The sequence below is a fragment of the Epinephelus fuscoguttatus genome, linkage group LG23, assembly GCF_011397635.1.
Source record: "Epinephelus fuscoguttatus linkage group LG23, E.fuscoguttatus.final_Chr_v1".
In the NCBI taxonomy this organism is placed as follows: Eukaryota; Metazoa; Chordata; class Actinopteri; order Perciformes; family Serranidae; genus Epinephelus; species Epinephelus fuscoguttatus.
In genome coordinates this window covers 20,919,645-20,941,200 of record NC_064774.1, presented here as the reverse complement: position 1 = coordinate 20,941,200, position 21,556 = coordinate 20,919,645, and the positions used below count along the sequence as shown (strand labels likewise).

The 21,556-nt window shown below is 39.4% G+C and overlaps 1 protein-coding gene across 1 annotated transcript in view; it reads right to left on the bottom strand.

Annotated features, from left to right (window-relative positions):
- Positions 1–21,556, bottom strand: part of LOC125883863 (glucosidase 2 subunit beta-like) — a 187,064-nt gene that overhangs the window by 26,835 nt on the left and 138,673 nt on the right. Inside the window, exon 13 of the mRNA XM_049568472.1 lies at positions 641–712. Coding sequence (XP_049424429.1) covers positions 641–712 — 72 coding nt within the window. The remainder of the gene's footprint in view (positions 1–640; positions 713–21,556) is intronic.

Genomic DNA, 21,556 nt, shown 5'->3' with positions numbered 1-21,556 from the left:
AGATGAAATTGAAACCCTTCAAGGCTGAGGAAATACAACCCCGGCAGTATATGAAACTCGCCCCCTGTTTGTCATTGATCAAAAGGTATTAAAACTATAATAGAGATCTGTTAGCGATTGATTAAAGGTCATATGAAGCCTAACAGAGATTGAATAACAATTTTAAAAAATCAATAGCGCAAATATTGGTCTTAGGGTAACTTCATATGAGCAGTGCAACAATGATTAAAGAGCTTTCATTGGAGTGCAGTGGTGGGATTTGTTTCAGGCTCATTCATGAAATGAAAAATGCTGTCATGTGAATTTATCTAATTGGTATAAATAAGAAATATTGGACTTTTCTGGCTTTATTGCGTAACGAAAGATCAGGGACAAGGGAATGTATGCTGGACTCCTAAAACTGTTTTAGAAGAAGCCTTTTTTCCTTCACATTAGAAGTCTGAATGTGTTTCGCTATAGGCTCTAAATGTCACTGCACACAATGTGCTCACAATGTTGTAAAACTCTCCGGAAAAGGTGTTCCTCAAATTAGGCACTGCATTGATAATATTTCCCCTGTCCCTTACATTGGGACAGTAGGCTAGTCATTGTTTGACATTTTAACAATGGAGGCTAAAGAGGACTTGATTGAGGTACTTACCCTAATGAGACCTCTGTTCCTGCTGTGCTCTTTTGAGTGACTTCATTAAACGGACACAGGGTATAAGTGTACCTGCAGAGGGAAAAAGAAAACACAATGTCCACATTAAGAAAATCTGCACACAAGGTTCATTCCATGGCGGTTTTACTTGGCAGCAGTCGTTTTCATGCATTAGCTCCTGTTACAATGCCTCTTAAAGGCAGGAATTTCATATAAAAGGGGGACAGTGTTGTCTTCAGGGCAACAACCAGTTAGTAACAGCGCCAAAACAGTTGTGACGTTTTGACATCTTATGGGTGTGTGACCAACTGTGGGAGATTTAAAAATATATGATAGCAGCTGGCAGCTAACTCAAGAAGAAGAACAGTGGCTGAATATGTTCACAAACTGGGAAAACAATGAGGTCCGGAAGCTCCGAAGGAGGACGAGATTACCTGCGATATAACAGGGATGGTTAATGATTGTTATCGCCATGTTATACCATTGTTATTGTTTAGAAAGTGCTCTTGATGTGTATGTTATATTTTACATTAGAGGCTGACGCTGTTATGTTACATGTCATGCACGTCAGTCCTCTTTTGCTTTCACGATGCTGGCTGTCTACAAATCACACACTAGAGCAGATAGATGCCACCATTGTTTGGTTCTGTGTAAAAATGCAAAGGTGGCATGAAAAAAGGACTTCGTAGCAGCTCTTTAGCGTGATCTCTCTATAACAAGTGGTTTTGTTTATTGCTCTCTTACCCAGACTTTGATGAAAAACTAGAGCTTGACATAAATACATTAGATTTGCCAAAATGTTTATCACACAGAGTTGTTTTTGCCACCTGAAAAGTACCAAGACATTTCAATACAAAATTGCTAAAGATATTTAAAGTAATTCAGAAACAGCCTCGACATTACGATTGGTGTGCCCTTTAGAGAACATTTTTCATTTGTAAAATGTCACACTCAACACATATCTTGGGTATAATCAAGCAGCAGCCTCTGGGGCCAAAAATGAAGACAACGTGGAAGAGCCAAAAAAATGCAGTTCCTCGAATAGCCACTGGTTGGCTCCTGAACTGAGTCAACCCCCATAGACACCCTTGTTAAAATGCCAAACTTTACAGCAGAAATAAACACGTTTACAGCCTGGTGCTAAAAAGGTCTTGGTCTCTATAGCAAAGTTCAACATTCATAACAACTGTACAGGGGGTGGATTTTTTATTTTATTTTTTTTTTATAACTCGCCCTTTTAAATTTTATTGAGGCTAAAACTTATGCATGATGGAGGGCGGGCTGGTTTGGCAGGCTGTCTGCTGATTGAGTCTGTAAGCTCACAGTTAGATCCACCCCTCACTCCTCTAGAGGTCCCACCTCTGGTCCAAATATGGTCACTTCTGGCTCCAAAAATCCAAACTGGCGACAGGCAAAACGGAGAACTCAAGGCTTCAAAACAACTACTAACAAACACAAACTAATGGATGATGTACGTTGGCTGTATCCATTTTATTCAGTCTTTAGGCATAATTCTTTAATACCCAAATGTAAGCGACCATGTATGTATATGTATATTGAAATTGTTCAACGCAATGTTTTTGTATGAAGAGTGGATCGAAATGTAATGTGAAATGCATCACTGGTGGTAAATCCACAAAGATTAGCAGTGCCTCTCAACTTTAAAGAGCTTTATAGCATTATATCGTTCAGCTCGTTGTTGTCTGCAAATTCAATGGTCGTTTTTTTTAATTTATTTTTAGGACAAAAGCTTTGACAAACCAACTTCATGCTAATTGTTCAGCAGCAAATGCAGAGAGACAGCCAGTGACTAGCTGGTGAACATAGTGTAGCATTTAGCAGACCAAAAAAAATCAAAACAGATATTTCCCTGGGAGTGGTGGAGATAAAAGCAGAGCTAAAAGGAGAGTGAGTACTGTACTTAAGTGTCAACAACAACTCCAATGAGTGGGTTATAAATAGACTACTGTTTGCAAATGCATTAGCTAAAACAACTCTATAAGGTGATAGTATTTCAGTGTTGTTTTTCTGCTGACCCGATCAGCTGGACAAATCAGTAAATATGTCTTTTTCTTTTTCCTATGGCTCTATGACAAACAAAACTTACACTGCGGACAAGCAAACTATGGTCAGACAAGTACCAAAACTGTGGTTTACTAAGCAGAATTATTGAACAGTGGGACTCTGTCTAGGCTTAGTGGCTACCTACTGGGACAGAAGATTGACATGGAGCTACCCCGCCACCCACAGCTCTCCTGCTAAGGCAAAGAGGAATCTAAAGGAGTTGGCAATTAGTCTAGCCCATTACTAATGCACTTGCTGGGGATAGTGCTGGAGAGTAGAGGCACGATCACTAGCTCCAGTAACAAACTGATCAAAGACCCTGATGGTGAAACCGACAGGGGGAAAAGCCAGCCTGGCTTTTTTCCTTGACATTTGAACCGTTACACTGACTGTTATAAAAAGAGGAGAGGGATGCCCAGATAACCACAACGAGAGAGAGAGAGAGAGAAAGTGCAGGGTGGATGGGGGAAAGATGGCTGCAGCCTAAGTAGACGTGGGCCGGGAAGTGCAGGAGGGATCAAAAGCTGCATGAGAGAAAAGCAAGATGAAAGAAAAGAAAATGATGAACATCAGAGAAAGGGGGATAGTGGGAGAGAGGTAAGTGATTGGCTGCCGACTTCTTTTGCTCATTGCGCGTGTTTGCGGATTGTATTAAATGCTTCTCATCTCGGAGACATTCATTTACTGTAGGCATTTATCCTTTCATGTCTACTGTATGTTTCGACGGGGACGGCCCTTTCCCAATCCATCATGTATAAGGGCAAGGAAAAAACATAACAGAAGCATCTTTTTTTGACTGCAGAGTAAGCAGTACAGCTCGCAGTAGAATTAAATGTGTCTCACCATGACTAAGCCTATTGAGAATCCATTCCCCCTCAAAGAAATCTGACACTGTGCAGCAAGGTTCCTCCTGGGATGTTTTCCTATTTATTTCTATTCTATTAGTTTATTTTCAAACTATAAACTTTACAGTCATGCTAGCAGCAATGTTGGTTGGTCCACCACCAGACTGAAATATCTCAATAACAAGGATAAATCCTACTAGGGTTGGAGGATATGATGGTATATACTGTGCTATGGTGGAAATGTGTCCACCTGTAGAGATACTGTTTCTACTATGGGAGCAAATCAGGGTGGGATTCTCGCATGATCTCACAAATCCAGCTACCTTGCAAGGTAACATGATGCATGTGACATGGATGATGAGAGTAAAGTTGTAAATACAAAAATCCATAACACTTGAAATTACTGTTCTCAGGAACCCTAAAGCTTCCAATTTACAGAATTTAAGTTTTACTGTTTCATTTTTTGTTTTTAACCTGTGTTTTCTCAAGTGAGGCAGTTTTTTATTTGTTTGAATGGAAGATTCAAGTAAAAGAAGAAAATAATCAAATGTATTGTATGATTATTTTAGACTATTTCTTAACTGAATTTACAGAACAATTACTGTATTGTGATACATACCTTTTACCATGAAATAAAATTACATATACCATGATAGAAGATTTTAGCCTAATTGAATTTGGTGATCCCTTGATGTTTTCTGTAGCATCACCTGCAATAAGTTTTCAGTTACCCAAGGAAATATCTGAACATCTACTTAATGGATTGGCACAATCGATGCATGCATCGATTTATCTGCCAAACATTAATATCTGATGCGATATTCACCTTGGTGTCGGCCATCAGCCTACTGGCAAATAAGATATCATACATTCAATCAATGTCTGTGTTTTGCGCAAGCTAAAAAGCAGGGCTCAAGACTAAGGGCGTCTTGTCATCCTGGGGATGTTAGAAAATGTGCTTGGGACAAAATCGAGACGAGATCTTTCCTTGGACACCTTTGCGACGAAAGGACCAAATAAACTTATTATCAGTGCATCAGGGGACGCCTACCATTGTTTCCCTGATAATGCCACATTGTGAGCAACAATCTGTGTCGAAATAAGCAGGAGAGCTAGTTAACAGAACAGAAGTTGCATTGAGTTACATCATGATGTGTTCAAGCTCTACTCAATAAAAGTACTGGGTGAAGGTAAATTACAAAGTTGTCTTGATGTGTTTGTATGTAATCCTGTAAAATTAGTTTTTGGCAAGAAACTTGAATAAATACAGCTGTTTGGAGGAGAGATTTGTTTTCAACAATATAAAATAGATATTAGAGAGGGAATTGTGATGTATTATATATATATATATGTTAAAAGGTTTTTGAAGCATATTTTTTAATAGATGTTTTCATGTAAATCAGGTCTACAATAAAGGTTGTTTCATAAATGTGTATGATTGAATGTGTGCTCATTCAAAAAGTGTTGTTATTTCTTTATAATGAAGATTTCTTTGTTTCCCTGGTACAAAAGGGGAACAAAAATACCCCAAACAAAACAAACAACACAAAAGTATTGGTATCGGCTTTTGGCCAAATTGTTTTTGTTTTTTTTTAAAGATATTTTTTGGGCATTTTTAGCCTTTAGTGGATAGGACAGACAAGTGTGAAAGGGGGAGAGAGAGAGAGGGAGTGACATGCAGCAAAGGGCCACAGGCTGGAGTCGAACCCGGGCTGCTGCGGCAACAGCCTTGTACATGAGGCGCCTGCTCTACCACTAAGCCACCGACGCCCCCCAAATTGTTATGTTAAACCTTGTTATCAGTACTGGCCCAGAATTTCACAGCCATTGCAAATTGAACTGTAATATCTTAGGTGATCTTCTGACATTTCATCAGACACCTTCATCCAAAAAAAAAAAACAAAAAAAAACTAAAGACTAACAACATTCCCATCAGGCCCAGCTGAGCTTGCTGTGTAAAGATCAAGCACACATGATCAAGATTTTGAACATGCTTAGCATCATACCTGGTAAACAGTTAGCATGTTAGCATTGCCATTGTGAGTATTTCTATTGAAACACTTTGCCAGCCACAAGTACAGCCTCACAAAGCTGCTAGCATATCTGTAGACTCCTGGACTTGTTCCTCTCTTCAGGGTATAAGAGGAGCAAAGGACTGATTAAAGGTGTCTTCGCAGCTGTCCTTGACCTCTCCAGGGGCACTCAACACCTTCAGTTAGCTCCAACATCACATGACAAGTTAGCAGAACACCCACACCTGAAGAATAATTTGAGACCTTACATAACTGCTGTGTGGTAGTTTAAACAGAATGTGAAACTCGTCGCTGCTTTGGTGGAACATTTATTAAAGAATTTCTCAACTAGAAGCTTTAAAAGTGCAATCAAATGCAATGTAAAATGATGTGATGTGTGTCAAACATATGAATCAGAATTCCCTCTTGACATTAGCTTTACATTCATTAGATTCATTAGGTTTGTAAAGCAGGTACTTCAGCAATAACAAACATCCTCATCTGAGCCCAGAAACATATGGCACCTGATAGACAGAGGTATTGTGAGCAGAGGAAGGAGGGGGAGGAAAAGGGGTAACACAGTGAAAAAGCAATCAAATGAGTCCCATAAGGGAGTACCTCTGTATGTCTGTACATCTCTTCCCCCTCTCTATCACCCTCTCTTTTACCCTCAAGGCAAAGCCATCCATCCCTGCCCACTTTTGCTGACACGCCAGCACTGCACGCACACACACACACAACAACAAAAAAAAACGCTAGGCTCTTTGTGAGTGAGGGCACTGTGATCTGACCTTGGACGCTCGCCTCCATGTGGCAGCTTGTGAGAAAACAAAAGCAGGCAAGACAACACAAAATGTGTCGCTGGGTAAAAGGCAAAAAAAAAAAAAAAAAGAAAGAAAGAAAGTTAGGAGAGATTAGAAATGCCGAGCCCAATATGCGGACGGAGGTGCAGGTTGATTAGCTGTCTGTCTCTGAGACAGACACTTCACATTCTGTCGTCTGCGTTACATAAATGGGACACAGCAGAAAGGTCAAACAGGCACATTTATACAAACTGTCCCTGGCTATCCTTAGCAAATGAGCACAGTGTGACACGAAGGAGGAAATATCCGCTGAGATGGACAGGCGGTGACAAAGGCTTTGAGGAGAAAAGACTGGCTGCGACGGAAATATAAGGCTAAGAAACAGCCAGGAGAACAAAGACAAAGACGGAGGAAAAGGGAAGGCAGAAGGATAAAAAGAAATAAAAGTGCGCAAAAGAGAGTGGGAGGGAATCAGAGTCTGCTGGTGGTGACGCTGTGCATATGAATCACCAACTGAACAGGCCGCGAATATGACAGATGATGACGTGCAGCAAGGGGGACACTCGGGCGGAGGATACAAAGGGTAAGGAAGAAAGAGAAACTTGGCGGGTCACCAATCAAACCTTTGACAATAATTAGAAGGCTATGATGAGCAGCAGATCATAAAGTGACAACAGCGATCCTCCCATACGGGTCCTGAACTCCACGCTCCATCTCTTTCTGTCCCCCACGTTCGATCTGTCACAGCCTGACAATGCAGCTCTGACGCTAGCCATAATAAGTTGGTACCACAGTGTCAATCTTTGGCAGGTGTTCTGGGCCTGAAGGTACACAGTTACAGAATAAATATCTTAGATGCAACCACTTAGCCCCTCAGGCAGTATTTCATGCTTCGCTGGATCAGACTGCAGATTCAGTTCACACAGAAATCTGCAGAGTTCTGGAGCCAATAGCTCAAATTCTTTCCAATGCCAGACAGCCTGTCACTCAAGCAGCCCTGCCCTTAAATATGCATAAATTTAAACGTTAATAAGGGTTAAACTTCTGACCATTTACACTTGTGCGGTGGTGTGTCTGTGTCACTCTGCAGTTACACCTCCAAAACAGTAGTTGGTGGTGGGGTTTCTGTGAAGCGCTGTAAAGTTTAGTTGATTCAAAACACACCCAAAACGTGGCTTGATAGTGACAATTTCAAACACAAGTACACATCTCGGCTTCACTATAACAGCATTCACAGACAAAGCACTTGTCTTTTACTGGACACATTTTCCCCACAAATACAACATGCTAATCTTTCTAGCACAAAATTCAGCTCCATTACAGCTCACAAGGTTCACCAACAAAACAACTGTCTAATACTAAACCTGTTTTCCAAATACAACATGCTAACATTATTAGCACAAGCCTATGGCATTTTACATTGTGTAAATTAGCCTGGCGACGAGCGGAGATTTCCTCTACTCATATGAAGCCTTAAAATGCTATTTTGTGGAGGCTTTATTGTCTTCACAATTTATTGTTTCTTTTCTGTGAAATTAAAGTAAAAAAAAGCTGTTTGTTTCCGATGAGGGATGTGGCTTCAGCTCACAAAAATAGACATGATGTCTGCATCGCCACGACGTGTAGTTACATTTCTTGGGAGGTACACGTCAGCCTACGGCACAGGGTATGGCGCAGGCTCTATTTCGACACAGAGCCTACGCTATAGGTACGGTGTCAATTCAACGCAGAGGTATAAATTCCACCTCACAAAGCGCAGCTGGCATGGATGTATCAATACTACATAAAATGAGTACTGAAACTGTGTCAGATATTTAGAAACAATATGTTTTGCCTATGAACCCGTAGAGTTGTAACTGAGCCAAATTTTCTACTTTTGTTTAATTGTTGTTGTTAAGCAGTGTCGAATGTGTGTCATTTGAGTCAGTTTAAATTAAACTTTACTACACTTAACTGACTGATTAACATTTACGCAAGATTTTTTTGTTTGTTTGTTTGTTTGTTTTTTCTTTTATCGCCAAAAGCAATAAAGAAAGAGGTGGCAGCTTCTTCTGTATCGGACCATGTTAAATGGGCATATGATATTGTCTCATATCGATCACAGGCCCCTGAATTGATTTGAATCTCAATTGTGTTGTGGCAGACTTTGTGATATCAGCAAATATTCTATCATTGTTGAAATAGTCAATATAATACTGCATCCTGATGAAACTAGCTATTTATACACAGTGATCTCAGCCTTTTATGTTTTTTTGCTGGGTACAATGTTATAGTAGATAGCAATGAAGGGCAGAACTCCAAAAATAAGACTCAACTTGTTATAATTGTATTAATTTTTCAACCGTCTATTGTTAATTACAGATCTGACACAGTCACCCAACTGATACACACAAGGGTTACATGGGAAAAACGCGATAAGCATATTTCTTTCTCAGTCCACTGAGATCCTGTCAAGAGAGGGAGAGAGACAGCAATTAAGCCTTTCTCCCACTACACTGCTGTGTGACGGCGTGGGTGGAGTTCACTGAGGGTGACACAGCAAACTGCAGCAACGTCAACACAAGCTAATTGGTTTACAGGTAACACTGTGTACATTCGGCTGGCATGCCAGAGGTCAAAGGTGACCCGGCAATATAGAGTGACGTGGTTAATTGTTTACTAGAAAACTTTAAGGAAAGCCAACACTGTTCATCTTGACGGCATAAGGCAACCTTGGGTCACCACACATATATAAGTAGAACGTGTTTCCATAACAGTGTCAACACTGCATTGGATGAGATTAAATAATAATAGAAAATGAACTGCTTTAGCACCTTTTTCATGCAGAGCACAAGGTAATTACAATTAATTATTAATTAAGCTAATAAAAAAGCTAATAACAGTCACATTTAACAGCAGCAAAATGTACAAATAACATCTGCCTTATTTGAATGGAAAATAAATTAAAGTAATACACTAAACATATTGGGAGGAAATCTTGTCTAGCTCTTTCCTATCTTAATATTTTGAAATCTCCTTTAAACTACTGTAGACTACAAAAACACTAAATTTTTAAATGAACCAAGTATTTATATACTTTTATAAATCCAGGTGCTTTTATTTTGAAGCACCCAGCTTGCCTCGGGCCAGAAGTGCTGAGTTTTTTGTTGTGACCTTTACACTTCTGGTCAACAATTATATATTAACAGTTAGCAGAAAGTTAATCTGCTGCCAGGGCGCCTTTAGATGTGATGATTTATTCACTGTGAGCTGGACACAAACTATCAGCTCTTCTGTACATATATTAAAAATATCTGCACTGGTGCTCCATGGTCACAAAATGTGGGTAAATAGTAGTGGTCTTGAGCCCTGCAGGGAAAAAAATTCACCTGCTCACAGTATTGTTAAACTAATTAAATTAAACTGTTACTATGGCACCATTACACATTGGGATTTATTCACTGTAAGGTGGAAACACATTAACAGCTCTCCAGTACATATATCAATAATATCTGCAAGTGGCATTGGTGCTCCATGGTTGGAAAATTCCACTAAAATATAGTGGGCTGGAGCCTTGCAAATAAACCACACGCTTTGTGTTAGCTCACACACTATCACTCAGGAGAGATTGATCTGAACGGGCGGAGGGATGTGTGCGATGTATCATGTCTGTGAGTCTTTCTTTGTGTGTGTGTGTCTGTGAGAGGGAAAGAGCCACAGGAGAGAGCAAGAGAACCGAAAAGCTGAGGCAAGTCTCGTGCTGGTGGCATCAAATAACGACTTGATAGTTTATACTCGATGTTGACGATAGAGTCACTTTATGCATCCAAGGCTGAACAAGCCACGATACTTAAAGTATATTCACATATTGACATTTGCCCACCCCCACAGTGTACATACGGAAGAGAGTGTGTGTCATAACTAAGTGTACCTGAACTACAGGAAATAGTTTGACTTTATGGGAAATTTGCTTATTCCTTTTGTTTTGTTTTTGGCAAGAGTAAGATAAGAAGATTGATACCAAGTTCATATCCATAATGTCAATATAAAGCTACAGCCAGCAGATGGTTAGCTTAGCTTAGCATAAAGGACGGGGACAAAAAAGGGTAGACAGCTATCCAAACTTGGTTGCCTGGCATCCTCTGGATTATGCAAGACTCCAGGAAGTCATTACAACCAGCCCAGTTTCTGTATGTATTTAGGCAGGCTGCAGCTTCAATTTTAAAAGACAGTTATAAAAGTTGAATCAAATTCTCAGCAAGAAAACAAATTGTTAACCTATTCCTCTGAGAGGATTTGGCACCCCTTATAAGAAGTGACAAACATATTTACTCAGTGTGAACATACAGTAAATCAACTAGAAGCTATTCTGAGCATCAAGTTCACGCACTCTATATTGTACTGGAGTAATTTTCAGAATCCCGTTGACATTATTGAATGTTTAGACAGAATCACACATTTTGTTTGGTGGAGACACCTGATAGTTGTTGTTTTCCCACAACCTGAATCAATAGTGAATCATCTGACCTGCTTGTAAAGGCAGCAGGGTTGTCTGGCACCTGTCTGTCCTTTAATCAGCACACCCAGCTTTAAGCCCCTGTGTCAACAAGTCTACACCTTGCTGAAGTGTCTGTGATGCAGCGTTACAGCTGCGACTGCACCCTTGTTACAGGTTACAGCTGGCCTCAGTACCACTACTATAAATGTAATGCTCTGTCTAATCTAAACTGCAGTATAAAGTCCACACCAACTGAACAAACAGAAAAAAAACAGCTATTCTGGATTGTAAGAGCCTGCATTGCACACTGTGTACCTTAACATACTGGGTAAGAATAAAATGGGCACCTGGAAAAGGGCATTCCCTGACTAAACTTGGATAAGTGCTGAGGAGGTGGGTTTATCTGTTGTTGTTTTTCTGTTTCAGTCCAACTTAGAAAATGCAGAGCTGGTATTGCTACAACATATTTTACTGTGCTTGTTTGTGTCTGTTTCTTTTCTGATTTTGCTGCCGTTTCACTTGTTTAATGTTAGCTTGCAATGGTTTTATTTCCCTTTACAGTGAATCAATATGACACTGGAAAGAGCATTTATGTGTGTGCTTACAATATACTGTACTGCGTATTTGAAATAGGGATGACTCAGCAATGTATTTTAAATAACTGCAATCACTCTTTATTATGTCATTTGCAGCACTCTTGCCGTCATTTTAAGTTCACACTGATACGTAGCAAAGCCAACACACTGGTTTTGCCAGGGTTTTAAGACCAAAACTACGATACTGGGAATACTGAAAATCCTCGAAGAGAACTGGATACATTGTTGGAAGTGGAGCCCCATTCTTTCCTACGAGAGCTGCTCAGTGGTGCATCATGGGGCCCACAGAGTAAGCTGGGACTTGGGACTTACGCCTCGTTTCCACTTGTGTATGGAGACGAGGCAACCGGAAGTCCATTCATTCCAATGGGAATCTCCGTGATATCTGATGTGCCTGCGAAACTCCTCCACTCTGTGATATTATGATCTGGAAATAGCCGCAAGTACGTTAAAAAAAATTGAACCTTTGTGTGCTAGGTTAGCTAACACGCTGCTAACTAGCTAACAGGCGATTTCCCTCAGTTCAGTTGCCTGTTGATTGTCAAGTGAGTTTGTATGATTGAAAAGAACTTGTTTATCTAGTTTGAATACATTGTGATTCTGAGTTATGTTATTCTGGTAAAATATGGTAATACATTATGTACAGTCAGATTCTCATTATGACTCGTTCAGCCATTATGTCTTTTTACTTAAATATTTCACAAAACACGCCACGTACCTGGCAGATCCTGTCTCTGTCCCGCAAATGTCCCAAGTGCATATCCACGACTAATGGATGGCAAACAACAGACAAAATAAGTCTCTCCCCCATGACTACAGGTAGTTTCTATCAAGTTTCTATCCATTTGTAAAGAACTGCACTTCCTTGCGTTGGACACTAGAGGCATCATCCTAATATCTATTTCATAATGCTGTTAAAATGCCAACAATTTCTCTTTCAAACAACTGTATCTATTCAAGTTTCTCAGTAAAAACTACATTTTACAAGATTACCTGGAACACATCACGAGAGCCTTATAATTTACTTCCGCCCAATATTGTTTTTTACCGATCAGAGCTTAAGCACATTATAATGTAACTCAATGCAACCTCTATCAGCTGTTGGTTGCGGTCACCAGCTGCTTAAAGCTAACGTTAACTAGCTCTCCTTTGTTGTTCACAATGAAGCATTATCAGGTAAACAATAGGTGAGTTTTCTGTTCGTTTAGTGGGACACCAGCTACTATGAGCCATCTCGTCACACAACAGTGAGATCATAGAGCCCATTTGACAGTCATTGTATTCCTCTTGTACCTGCTCAGTAATTTAAGTTTGTGACCGTTTTTTTAGCCTATGCAAAACTTATGTGACACAACAGAAAAACATCGGCCACAGCCATCTTACTAACCATATGGCAACGGGCTAGCTTAGCGTAGCTGCCTCCGCGCATGTCTCACTGGAGTAGAATGTTCTGGTTTGGGGGGCAGACAGCATGTTGCCTGTTTCATCCTGTTGCCTTGTTGAGCACAACGACACAGATAACACAAGCTGAAGCTGTATGTTTCATTTTCCAAATGTAACGGGTTAATTTAACATATCGTTTGGTACGTAATACGTATTGAGCCAAAAGCCTTGTACCGAAACAGTTCAATAAGAATATATGCATTGTTACACCCCTAGTGGTCACCATTGTTATTATTGTTCATCATTCGTTCTGGCACATAGCTTGACAACAGTGTTACTCCTACCTATGGCACTGACGGACTAACCATTAGTCCCCCCTGGGTGCTCACTGGATGGTTTGTTTTTAAGTTGAGAAACCGCTGTCTCGTGTCACAATGCCAGACGAATAAGTCAACTTAGTGGAGTAGGCGGATTCTAAGGTCTAGACCCAGGCACGCACGCACGCACACACAACTTGAAAGTTTTGTTACACAGAAAAGGGGAAAAAAGAAACAACTTATTACTCTTTTGCTGCGAGAATATAGTCCTTTATTCAAATAACATTATTACAAAGGCATTTAGGGTCTAGCATACAGACCCAGAATGTCTTTACATGCAATATAGATCTATTTAAATCCAGCTGGTATGAACATACTGTATACTGTATGATTAATAAGCACCCAGCTTTATTTTTATCCATGTTACAGCCACAGATGTAATCAGTGCATTTTTATTACACCATTAAACTAGCAATCACTGTACTGTTATAACAGTAGTTGCTGTACTTTTTATTAATAATAAGAGCAGGCCTATTCTTGTTTTAGGAACAATTGCCTCTTGGTACTACAGTGGGGTTTTTTTTCCCAGAGTGCATCTAATATAAGAGCATGTACTGTAAAGATGAAGGTGGGAGTTGGGCACTTTGATTTATGTCTTGGTGGTGAAAAAGTTCTGCAGTGTAAGTACAGTAAAAGTATAAAAGTGCAGCCGTGATGAGAGCTTTACTTTTAGCACTCAAATAGTCAGCTAATCAGGCCTCAAGTGCAATTATGAAATCAAAGTCCAGTAGTGTAACTAATGTAAGGGAGACTATTCCAGAACTTTCAAAAAGCATCATGACCGTTGTGAGATAGGGTCAATGCAATTCCTTTCCCTTGGTAATCGAGTTGAGAGTGAGCCGGGAGCCCAAAGACTCAATGCCAGTTCATCCTTTGACAGTCGGTTTAAAAGAAGACATACCCAGAGTAGGCCATTTTTCAGTTTACCTTCATTTTCCACATGGAGAACCACAAATGCAAGTCTGAATAAAATGCTGTACAGTGTTTCTACTATGAGTCTGATTGAAGCTCACTTTCCTGACAGCTTATCATATTTCGGCCCTGAAATTCTTTATGCAGGGCTGAGAGTCAATGCATAAGATATATATTTTTTTCTCTTATTACGCTTCACTTCTGTGAAACAACATGAAGAGGGAAGGTGAATGCACAGCAGAGACCTCTTTCCCACATAAATTACCCAGAAAGAAGAAAAAAGAAATAATAGCAATGCAGAGCGAAAGAGCCTCTCAAAAGATGCCTCAATTTATATGCGAAAAATGGGAAACAAAACAAGCCAAACTTGAAGCCAATTTAGTTTTTAGAGCCATCACTAAAGGCAATGAGGCAAATAGCTTCTGGCAGATAATTTAAAGTCGCATTCCTCCTGCCATCTCTCAAAATGTTACATTACTATTGCTGCTGTTTTGTTCTCGAAGTATGTGAAGGTTGAGGCATGTGGGAGATATGATAGGCAGTAAAGGATGACAGCTGGTCTTTATGGGTCTTTCATATGTCAGAAGAAATATACTGAACTGAATCACAAAATCATACTTCTTTAAAAGTATGTTGTTAGTCTTTTACATTACATTTTGACTGTAAAGGATATTTATTCATGGTGGAGTTGAAAAAGCTTTTTCAGTTTCTGACTTGAAGTTGCTGTTTCGCGCTGTCTTTCTTCTTTTGTTTAAATGCTGCCGTTTTCCTATTAATCCTACATAAAACAGATTGCATGAGCTCCCAAATAGCAGCTACACAAGTGTTAAGATGCCATAAGCTTTTCAGGCAAACTTCAAAGTGAGCTACATTTAAAAAAAAAAAAAAAAAAAAAAGAGAAATGCCTAAAGGGAGCTTTCCCATAAAGTGTTTATCTGTAATAGAGTATATAATGTAAAGGATCCTACGCAGGTGTGAAGCAAGTTGGCTCAAAATAATATTTTACACTTATCCTCCTCAAAAGGTGTAAAAAAAAAAAAAAAAAAAAAAGGCTCTTAACACTAAAGGGTGTTAGGAAATCTACTTCAACATAACTTAAGGTGATAATTAGAGTTCCCACAATAAAAGTGAAGAGGAACTGAGCCAACGATCAGAGCTTTGAAACCTGAAGAGTGACTGTGAAACATCTGTTCTCATGATCCTCCAGCTCGCTTTAGAAGTTTCCCTCTTGCACAGTTAGGGCTGCATGTGTTTAAGAGACGTACTAAAAACAACAGGTGCAAAACTTGGAGAGTTTTCACCACTTACACGATTTATTAAAATTACTTTTAATGCAAAGATGGTAGGTACAGTATAAGGAGATGCCCCAGTGTCATTACTTCAACTGTTGGATTTAAGCTGATACTGAACAATAATATACATTTTTTACGAGTCAAAATCTAGTCCACCAGATTTATCGGTCCGCAGATTTTTATCAGCCGTTATTGGCCTATCACAGATATACTGGTATCAGTGCCTGGGTAATTTTAGAAATGGTCCTATCACATAGTTTTTTACAACAGAGCACTTGCAATACCATGGCAAGCAGCACTGCATTAGACACAAAAACCTGCTCTTAGCATTGTCAACTGTCATTCAACACAGCGGACAAGAACTTACAGTCACCATAGCAAAACACAGCTAGTGTAAGGGCAGGGAACTATATCAGTATTATGTCTTTACCCACTTAGTCATTACGTCCACATTACTGATGATTCATGTCCCCTAAAAAATCATCACGATATTGATGCTGAAGTATCTACTGAAAAGTACTGTGATTTTTGATTTTCCCATATTGCCCAGCCATAGCTGGTGTCAAGGAACATAACAGCCACCTCACTAATGGTTAAAACTATTAACCAGCACAAAAATGACATGAGCCATGTTCTGAGCAGAAACATCTGAAACTTAGAGAAAGAAACATTTGCATTTTAGAACAAAAAAAAAGAAAACGTAACAAACTACTCAGTCCAGCATTAGGCAGGTATGATGGGAAATGAGGGCCATCGCTATTGCTATCTCAGCGGCAGCAGAGTGCACGTCACATCTCAGCAGATGTAAAGCAGTGTACCAGTGTCTTCAAGGTTAGCTGCTAAATAGTTTGTTAAATACTTTGCTCAAAACTTAATCAACAAACAATGACCCCATCATTTTCACTTTTCCATACAACTCTAACAAAAACCTCTCCCTGGCAACCATCATGTCACTCATGCTATGTTAGCTAGCTAGCTAGCTAGCTAACCTAATGTGTGAATATATATTATTCTGTTTGTGTTTGTTTTTGTTAATCGAATTCTTTATAATTATTTAATTCCCAGTGACCTTAACTGTTTTATTGCACTGATGTCATTCTGGACAATATTGTTTGTTGTACAGTTAAAAATCATGTCTTAATTACATGTCTTTGTCACAAGTGTTTGACAACCACATTTGAGAGAACTGCAAAAAAAACATCCCCATATATATGCTCACATTATCGTTATCAGAATTCTTTCCCTCCCAATATCGAAACTGACCCGAAAATCCAGTACTAGTCAGGCTCCATTGAACTCTGTATCTATATTTGTGGAATTGTTGGGGATAACTTTTCTAATCGATGTGGACAAAAAATATGCTTGGTCTGTGTCTGACTTGTTCTTGGTTAGGGCAATCTTAATGCTACAGCGTAGACAGTAGTGTGATTTAACTGTGGCCACAATGTAAGGTACGTAAATAATGGTATTCCGAGGTTGGTGAGTAAGAACTTGACTGACTTGCACAAAGCCCTGGTCTCACCCCCACAGATCACCTTTGGGATGAGTCTTATCGCGCAACACCATCGCCCGACCTCATTAATGGTCTCAGAGCTGAATACAAGCAAATGCCTGCAGCCACGTTCCATTATCCCGTGGAAAGACTTCCCCGAAGAGAGGAGGCTGTCAGAGCAGCATATTAATCTCCAGGCTTGGATGTTCACATCATCGTCATCATTGGATGGAGATGTCATGAAGATAACAGATGTTATATACACTGAGGTTACATGATGACAACTGGGCCATCTCCAGTCATCTCCATGACAAGTGAGCATGTAAATACCACTTAACTCCATCCACTGATGAGGACCGTGCAAAGCTAGTTCACTGACCTTACGTTGACAGCAGTATATACAGTTACAGTATATATTTTGAGAAGATTTGTCAACAGTATCCAGTGTAGATTGGTCACATTTTGCCGAAACTCAGTCCTGATAATAAGATCAGTACCAATGCCAATTGATTATTGGATACTGGATCAGGGCATCATATATGTACACATGCAAGAGGACCAGTGTTGGGCTTGTTACTCTAAAAAATGCATTACATTACTCATAACTGGACAAAGTAATATTATTACTGCCCAACACTGAAGAGGACACGTATTTCAAGCTATTTAAAATTGTGTAGATGCAACATAAGACTGACTCTGCTCTGCAGCTGAGACACACCGGAGAGAACAAGGGTTCACACTGGTTTGATCATTGCACATATACATCCTCCCTTCTGCTCTAAGGGTGGTAAGATAACACCATTATGACGCCTCTTTTTATGCCTAAATTTGACTTTGCTTTCCAAAACTTCATCTCATCATCTGACATTTGAAAGAAAGTAAATTTCAAATGGAACATTTACATCCTATTACATCCTATTTTCTTTCTCTGTGTGACGGACATCTGAACAACGTAGCAGAAACGTCTTTCTCCGGGCGAGAAGTTAAGATGTGCTTCCTCTGACTCTTAAATATCATTCTCAATTATAGGTGTTTTATTGTTGTAAAGAGATGGGAGTGATCCATTTCGATAATTTGCTCCAATTTGCACCGCACTATCGCCACTCCTTAAAATACATATTAAATGGGTCAAACACACTAAAAGTCTCGTCCCCATTTCCAGGCAGAAAATGCTTGGGGTAACAGGTTAGTAGATCAGAACTATCACAGTCATACTAATGTTAAACTCTTCAGTAAATACAGACCTGAATGTATTACCGGGAGCAGGAGACCGCGGCTCTTTTTACAGCCAATATGTATTTAAACAATCACACTATGTTTGCACAGTATGTACTATTTTTAGATTCGATGCATTTAGTTGCATGTAACCATAAAAACAAAACCACACCACACTGTTTTATAATGTGTTGAACTTTTCAGAAACTGAATCCTTTTACTTAAACTCCTTATGTGGGTTGGAGGTTAAAATTCATGTCAAACACTGCAGAAGTACATAATGTTGTGGAGCCCGCAAGAGTAGCGCAGCTTACTGAAGCAAGCAGTAGTGGTACAAACTACTCATTATAATGCTTCGTCTAACAGAAAAATATTTGTATGTGTAGGATGGTAATTACACTATTGCTGAAGTTACTCAGGCTGTTGAATTAGATCATATTAGATTTGATCAGATAAGATAAACTCTGATGATCTCACTTGAAAGTTCAGGTTGTCACAGCAGGAACTACAAATGAGACGCAGCAGGAGAAGAAATATAATATAAACACTGTTTAACACAGGGATTGTAATTGCTATACACCAACACACTTTGCTGTCTGTCTTTTGGGTTTTATTGATTTTTAACTTTCTGTTTAATTCTCTCCTGGGTCTCTGTGTTAAACCTTGGGATGATTTGTTCGTTTTAGCTGCAGGTTTAAAGATCACTCAGTATATAGTAGGTAAAACTACAGTTAGTGTTACTGTCAAGCCCTGTATTAAATTCATACGATTTACTGTTAGGGATGTCAGCAGTGACCTTAACTTACTTTAAAGGAAGCCCCCAAATGACCATTTGTAGCGTAAAATTCCAATTAAATGCCCAGTCCCTTTTACTAGCCTCATGTGGCTTCACATTTTGACAAATAAAGGCCTGTCTCAATTAGAGGCCTGGTGTGGTTGTCAAGCAGTTCTTGTTTTTTTAATAGAAGTTGTTTGGCTGTATAACCAGGTTTTTGGCTACCTCAAATAATGTGTCCATTCCTCAATTACCCTGTAGGCTATTCATATTCGTTTAGTCTGTAAGGGTCCTCAGATCAAAAGGGTTGTGATCATTTCTTAACAGGGTAAAGTGGGGTTGTTGGTGCCGAAATCCTCAAGTGCTGTAACTCACTCTCTAAGTCTCATTTTATCCAATCGTCTGCTCAGTACTTCCCAAACAGACAGCCCTTTATAAAGGAGAACAGATCTAAAAGTTAAACTTATATATGCTCTCTTCAAAGCCAGACCCCATTGATTAAAACAGTAATTTTACCTTGCAAAACACAGGAGCTGCTGGTCTACCACTGCCTCATTCAGTTACTTTGTTTGTGTTATTGTGTGACTTTGATGAATCTGAACTAACCCTTTAAAAAACAGTCACATAATATCAAAAGTAACTAACTGATAGAGGCAGCAGTAGACCAGGGGCCTTACTCACAAAGCTTCCTAGTGCAAAGAATTGTGCCTAGTGACAAAATTATAAGAAAATTCTTGGAATTATGACGTTTTCTAAGTTAGGACTAGGTCTTGGTAAAAATAAAAGTTATTCACAAAGCATCTTAGCCCTTAAAAAAGCTGCTAAGGTGAAAAACTGTTAGGAGCAGGGAAGAGGACTTTTAAGAGGCTCAAGAGTTAAGCAGAGGAGAAAATGGTGGAAACACAAAGAGGTCAGTGAAATATTCTCCAAACAATGAATGACAGTGTGGAAAATTAATGCTACAGGTTAGATCGGGCAGGAATGTTTATGGTTGATCTCATGAGGGACATGCATGCATGTCGTGCCCAATGCAATAAAGCTAAAACACTAGAAAGAAAATTACCATAACACCAAGATATCTGGAAAACTGGACAAATGCAACAGTGCAGCTATGACAACTTGGGTCTGTCTCAACCTTCCATCAGCAGAGTGATCACACTAACAATGACAACACTTTCAGGCTCATATTTTGATGCAGTTTATTTCATATCCACTGGGTGTCCACACCTTGAATGCTCACAGAAAGGTGTGTCTGTGACAACCAATCACATCTGCAACAGGGTCAACCACACCTCCTCACTAAGGTAAAAGTCTCTGTCCCTTCCTTGCTCAGAGCTGCTCTGAGAACTTTCCTAAATCACTCCTAAGCTAGGACTCCTTACTAATGTTTTTTAGGCTAAGTTAGGAGCTCTTTGAGAGTATTCTCAGAATGTTTGTGAGTATGGCCCCAGAAGCTCCCATGTTCATTGTCAGGTAAAAATTGTGTTTTTTATCAATGGAGAACACAGTTGATAAATTTTATTTCCTATTCAGTTGTCAGTCAGAAAGTACAGTCTGTTTGAGAAGTACTGGGCATACAATTGGATAAATGAGACTTAGATTATGATGTTTTCATATAATTTTGCTGTTGTTGTTAAATGGACCCCTATGACTTCAATTCATCAAGAATTTTCTCCAATTTTGTATTCTTCATTCACCGCAGAGACATGCAAGAAAAGCAATGTTTTCTTCACAAATTCAATGTAACATATGGTGAGGAGTTAATATACAAATGATCATTTGGGGTCGAAGTAATCCTTTAAAATATCTTTGTCATACTTGTCAGCAAATAGTGACTTTATGGCAACATTGTCAAACTTCAGATTGTAATATTTTCCTCAGACGGCATCACATATTTTTCACGATATATCTAATGCAAGTCTACTTTCTCTCGTACTGAACAAATAAATTATTCCTTTAAACGCTATCAGCGTTTCACTGATAAGCTACAGTTCTCCAAATCAGAAGAAATGATGGGGTATGTTTTGCCAGTTAAGACATATGTAGCTGTCATAAGTGTACAAATTTGCACATTGACAGCTGCATAGCCACAGGAAGGCCACGCATGGTCACAGCAGGATACTCATTGGATAGTTTGTGCCTGCATGAAACTCAAGAAAAAGTACTGCACTGTTACATGACAGGTCCTCTCTGCTGCATACAAACAAAAAGCCTTAATATGAAAACCTGTCCACTGGGCCAAGCTGACCCAGGCCAAACATTAACACAGGCAGGCTCCATGTTGGTTCGTGGTTTTCTTCATGAAGAGGAAATTAGGCGTAATTGCAGTCATGTTTTGGTGGTTAAGTTTGGTGTTTTGGTGGGTTATGTACTATCTGACAAAAGTGTAAAGCCTGTGCAACAGCAAGCAACTGAAATTCTAATGAACTGCAAGGACAATAGTGTCCTAAAAACAGTGAAGATGATTAACTTGGCTCTTAATCATCTCTATCTGAAATAGAAACAGGAAGTCCTAGTGTGCAGTGACAAGCTGGAATAAACAAAAAAAAATCTCTGAAAGGTTGACCCAGACTGTTTCAACACAACCAACCCACAGATACTCTGCTCACTGCCTACTTCTCTGGCCATAAAGCTGGCAGCATAACAAAGACTGATGAGATGTGATGATTTTAT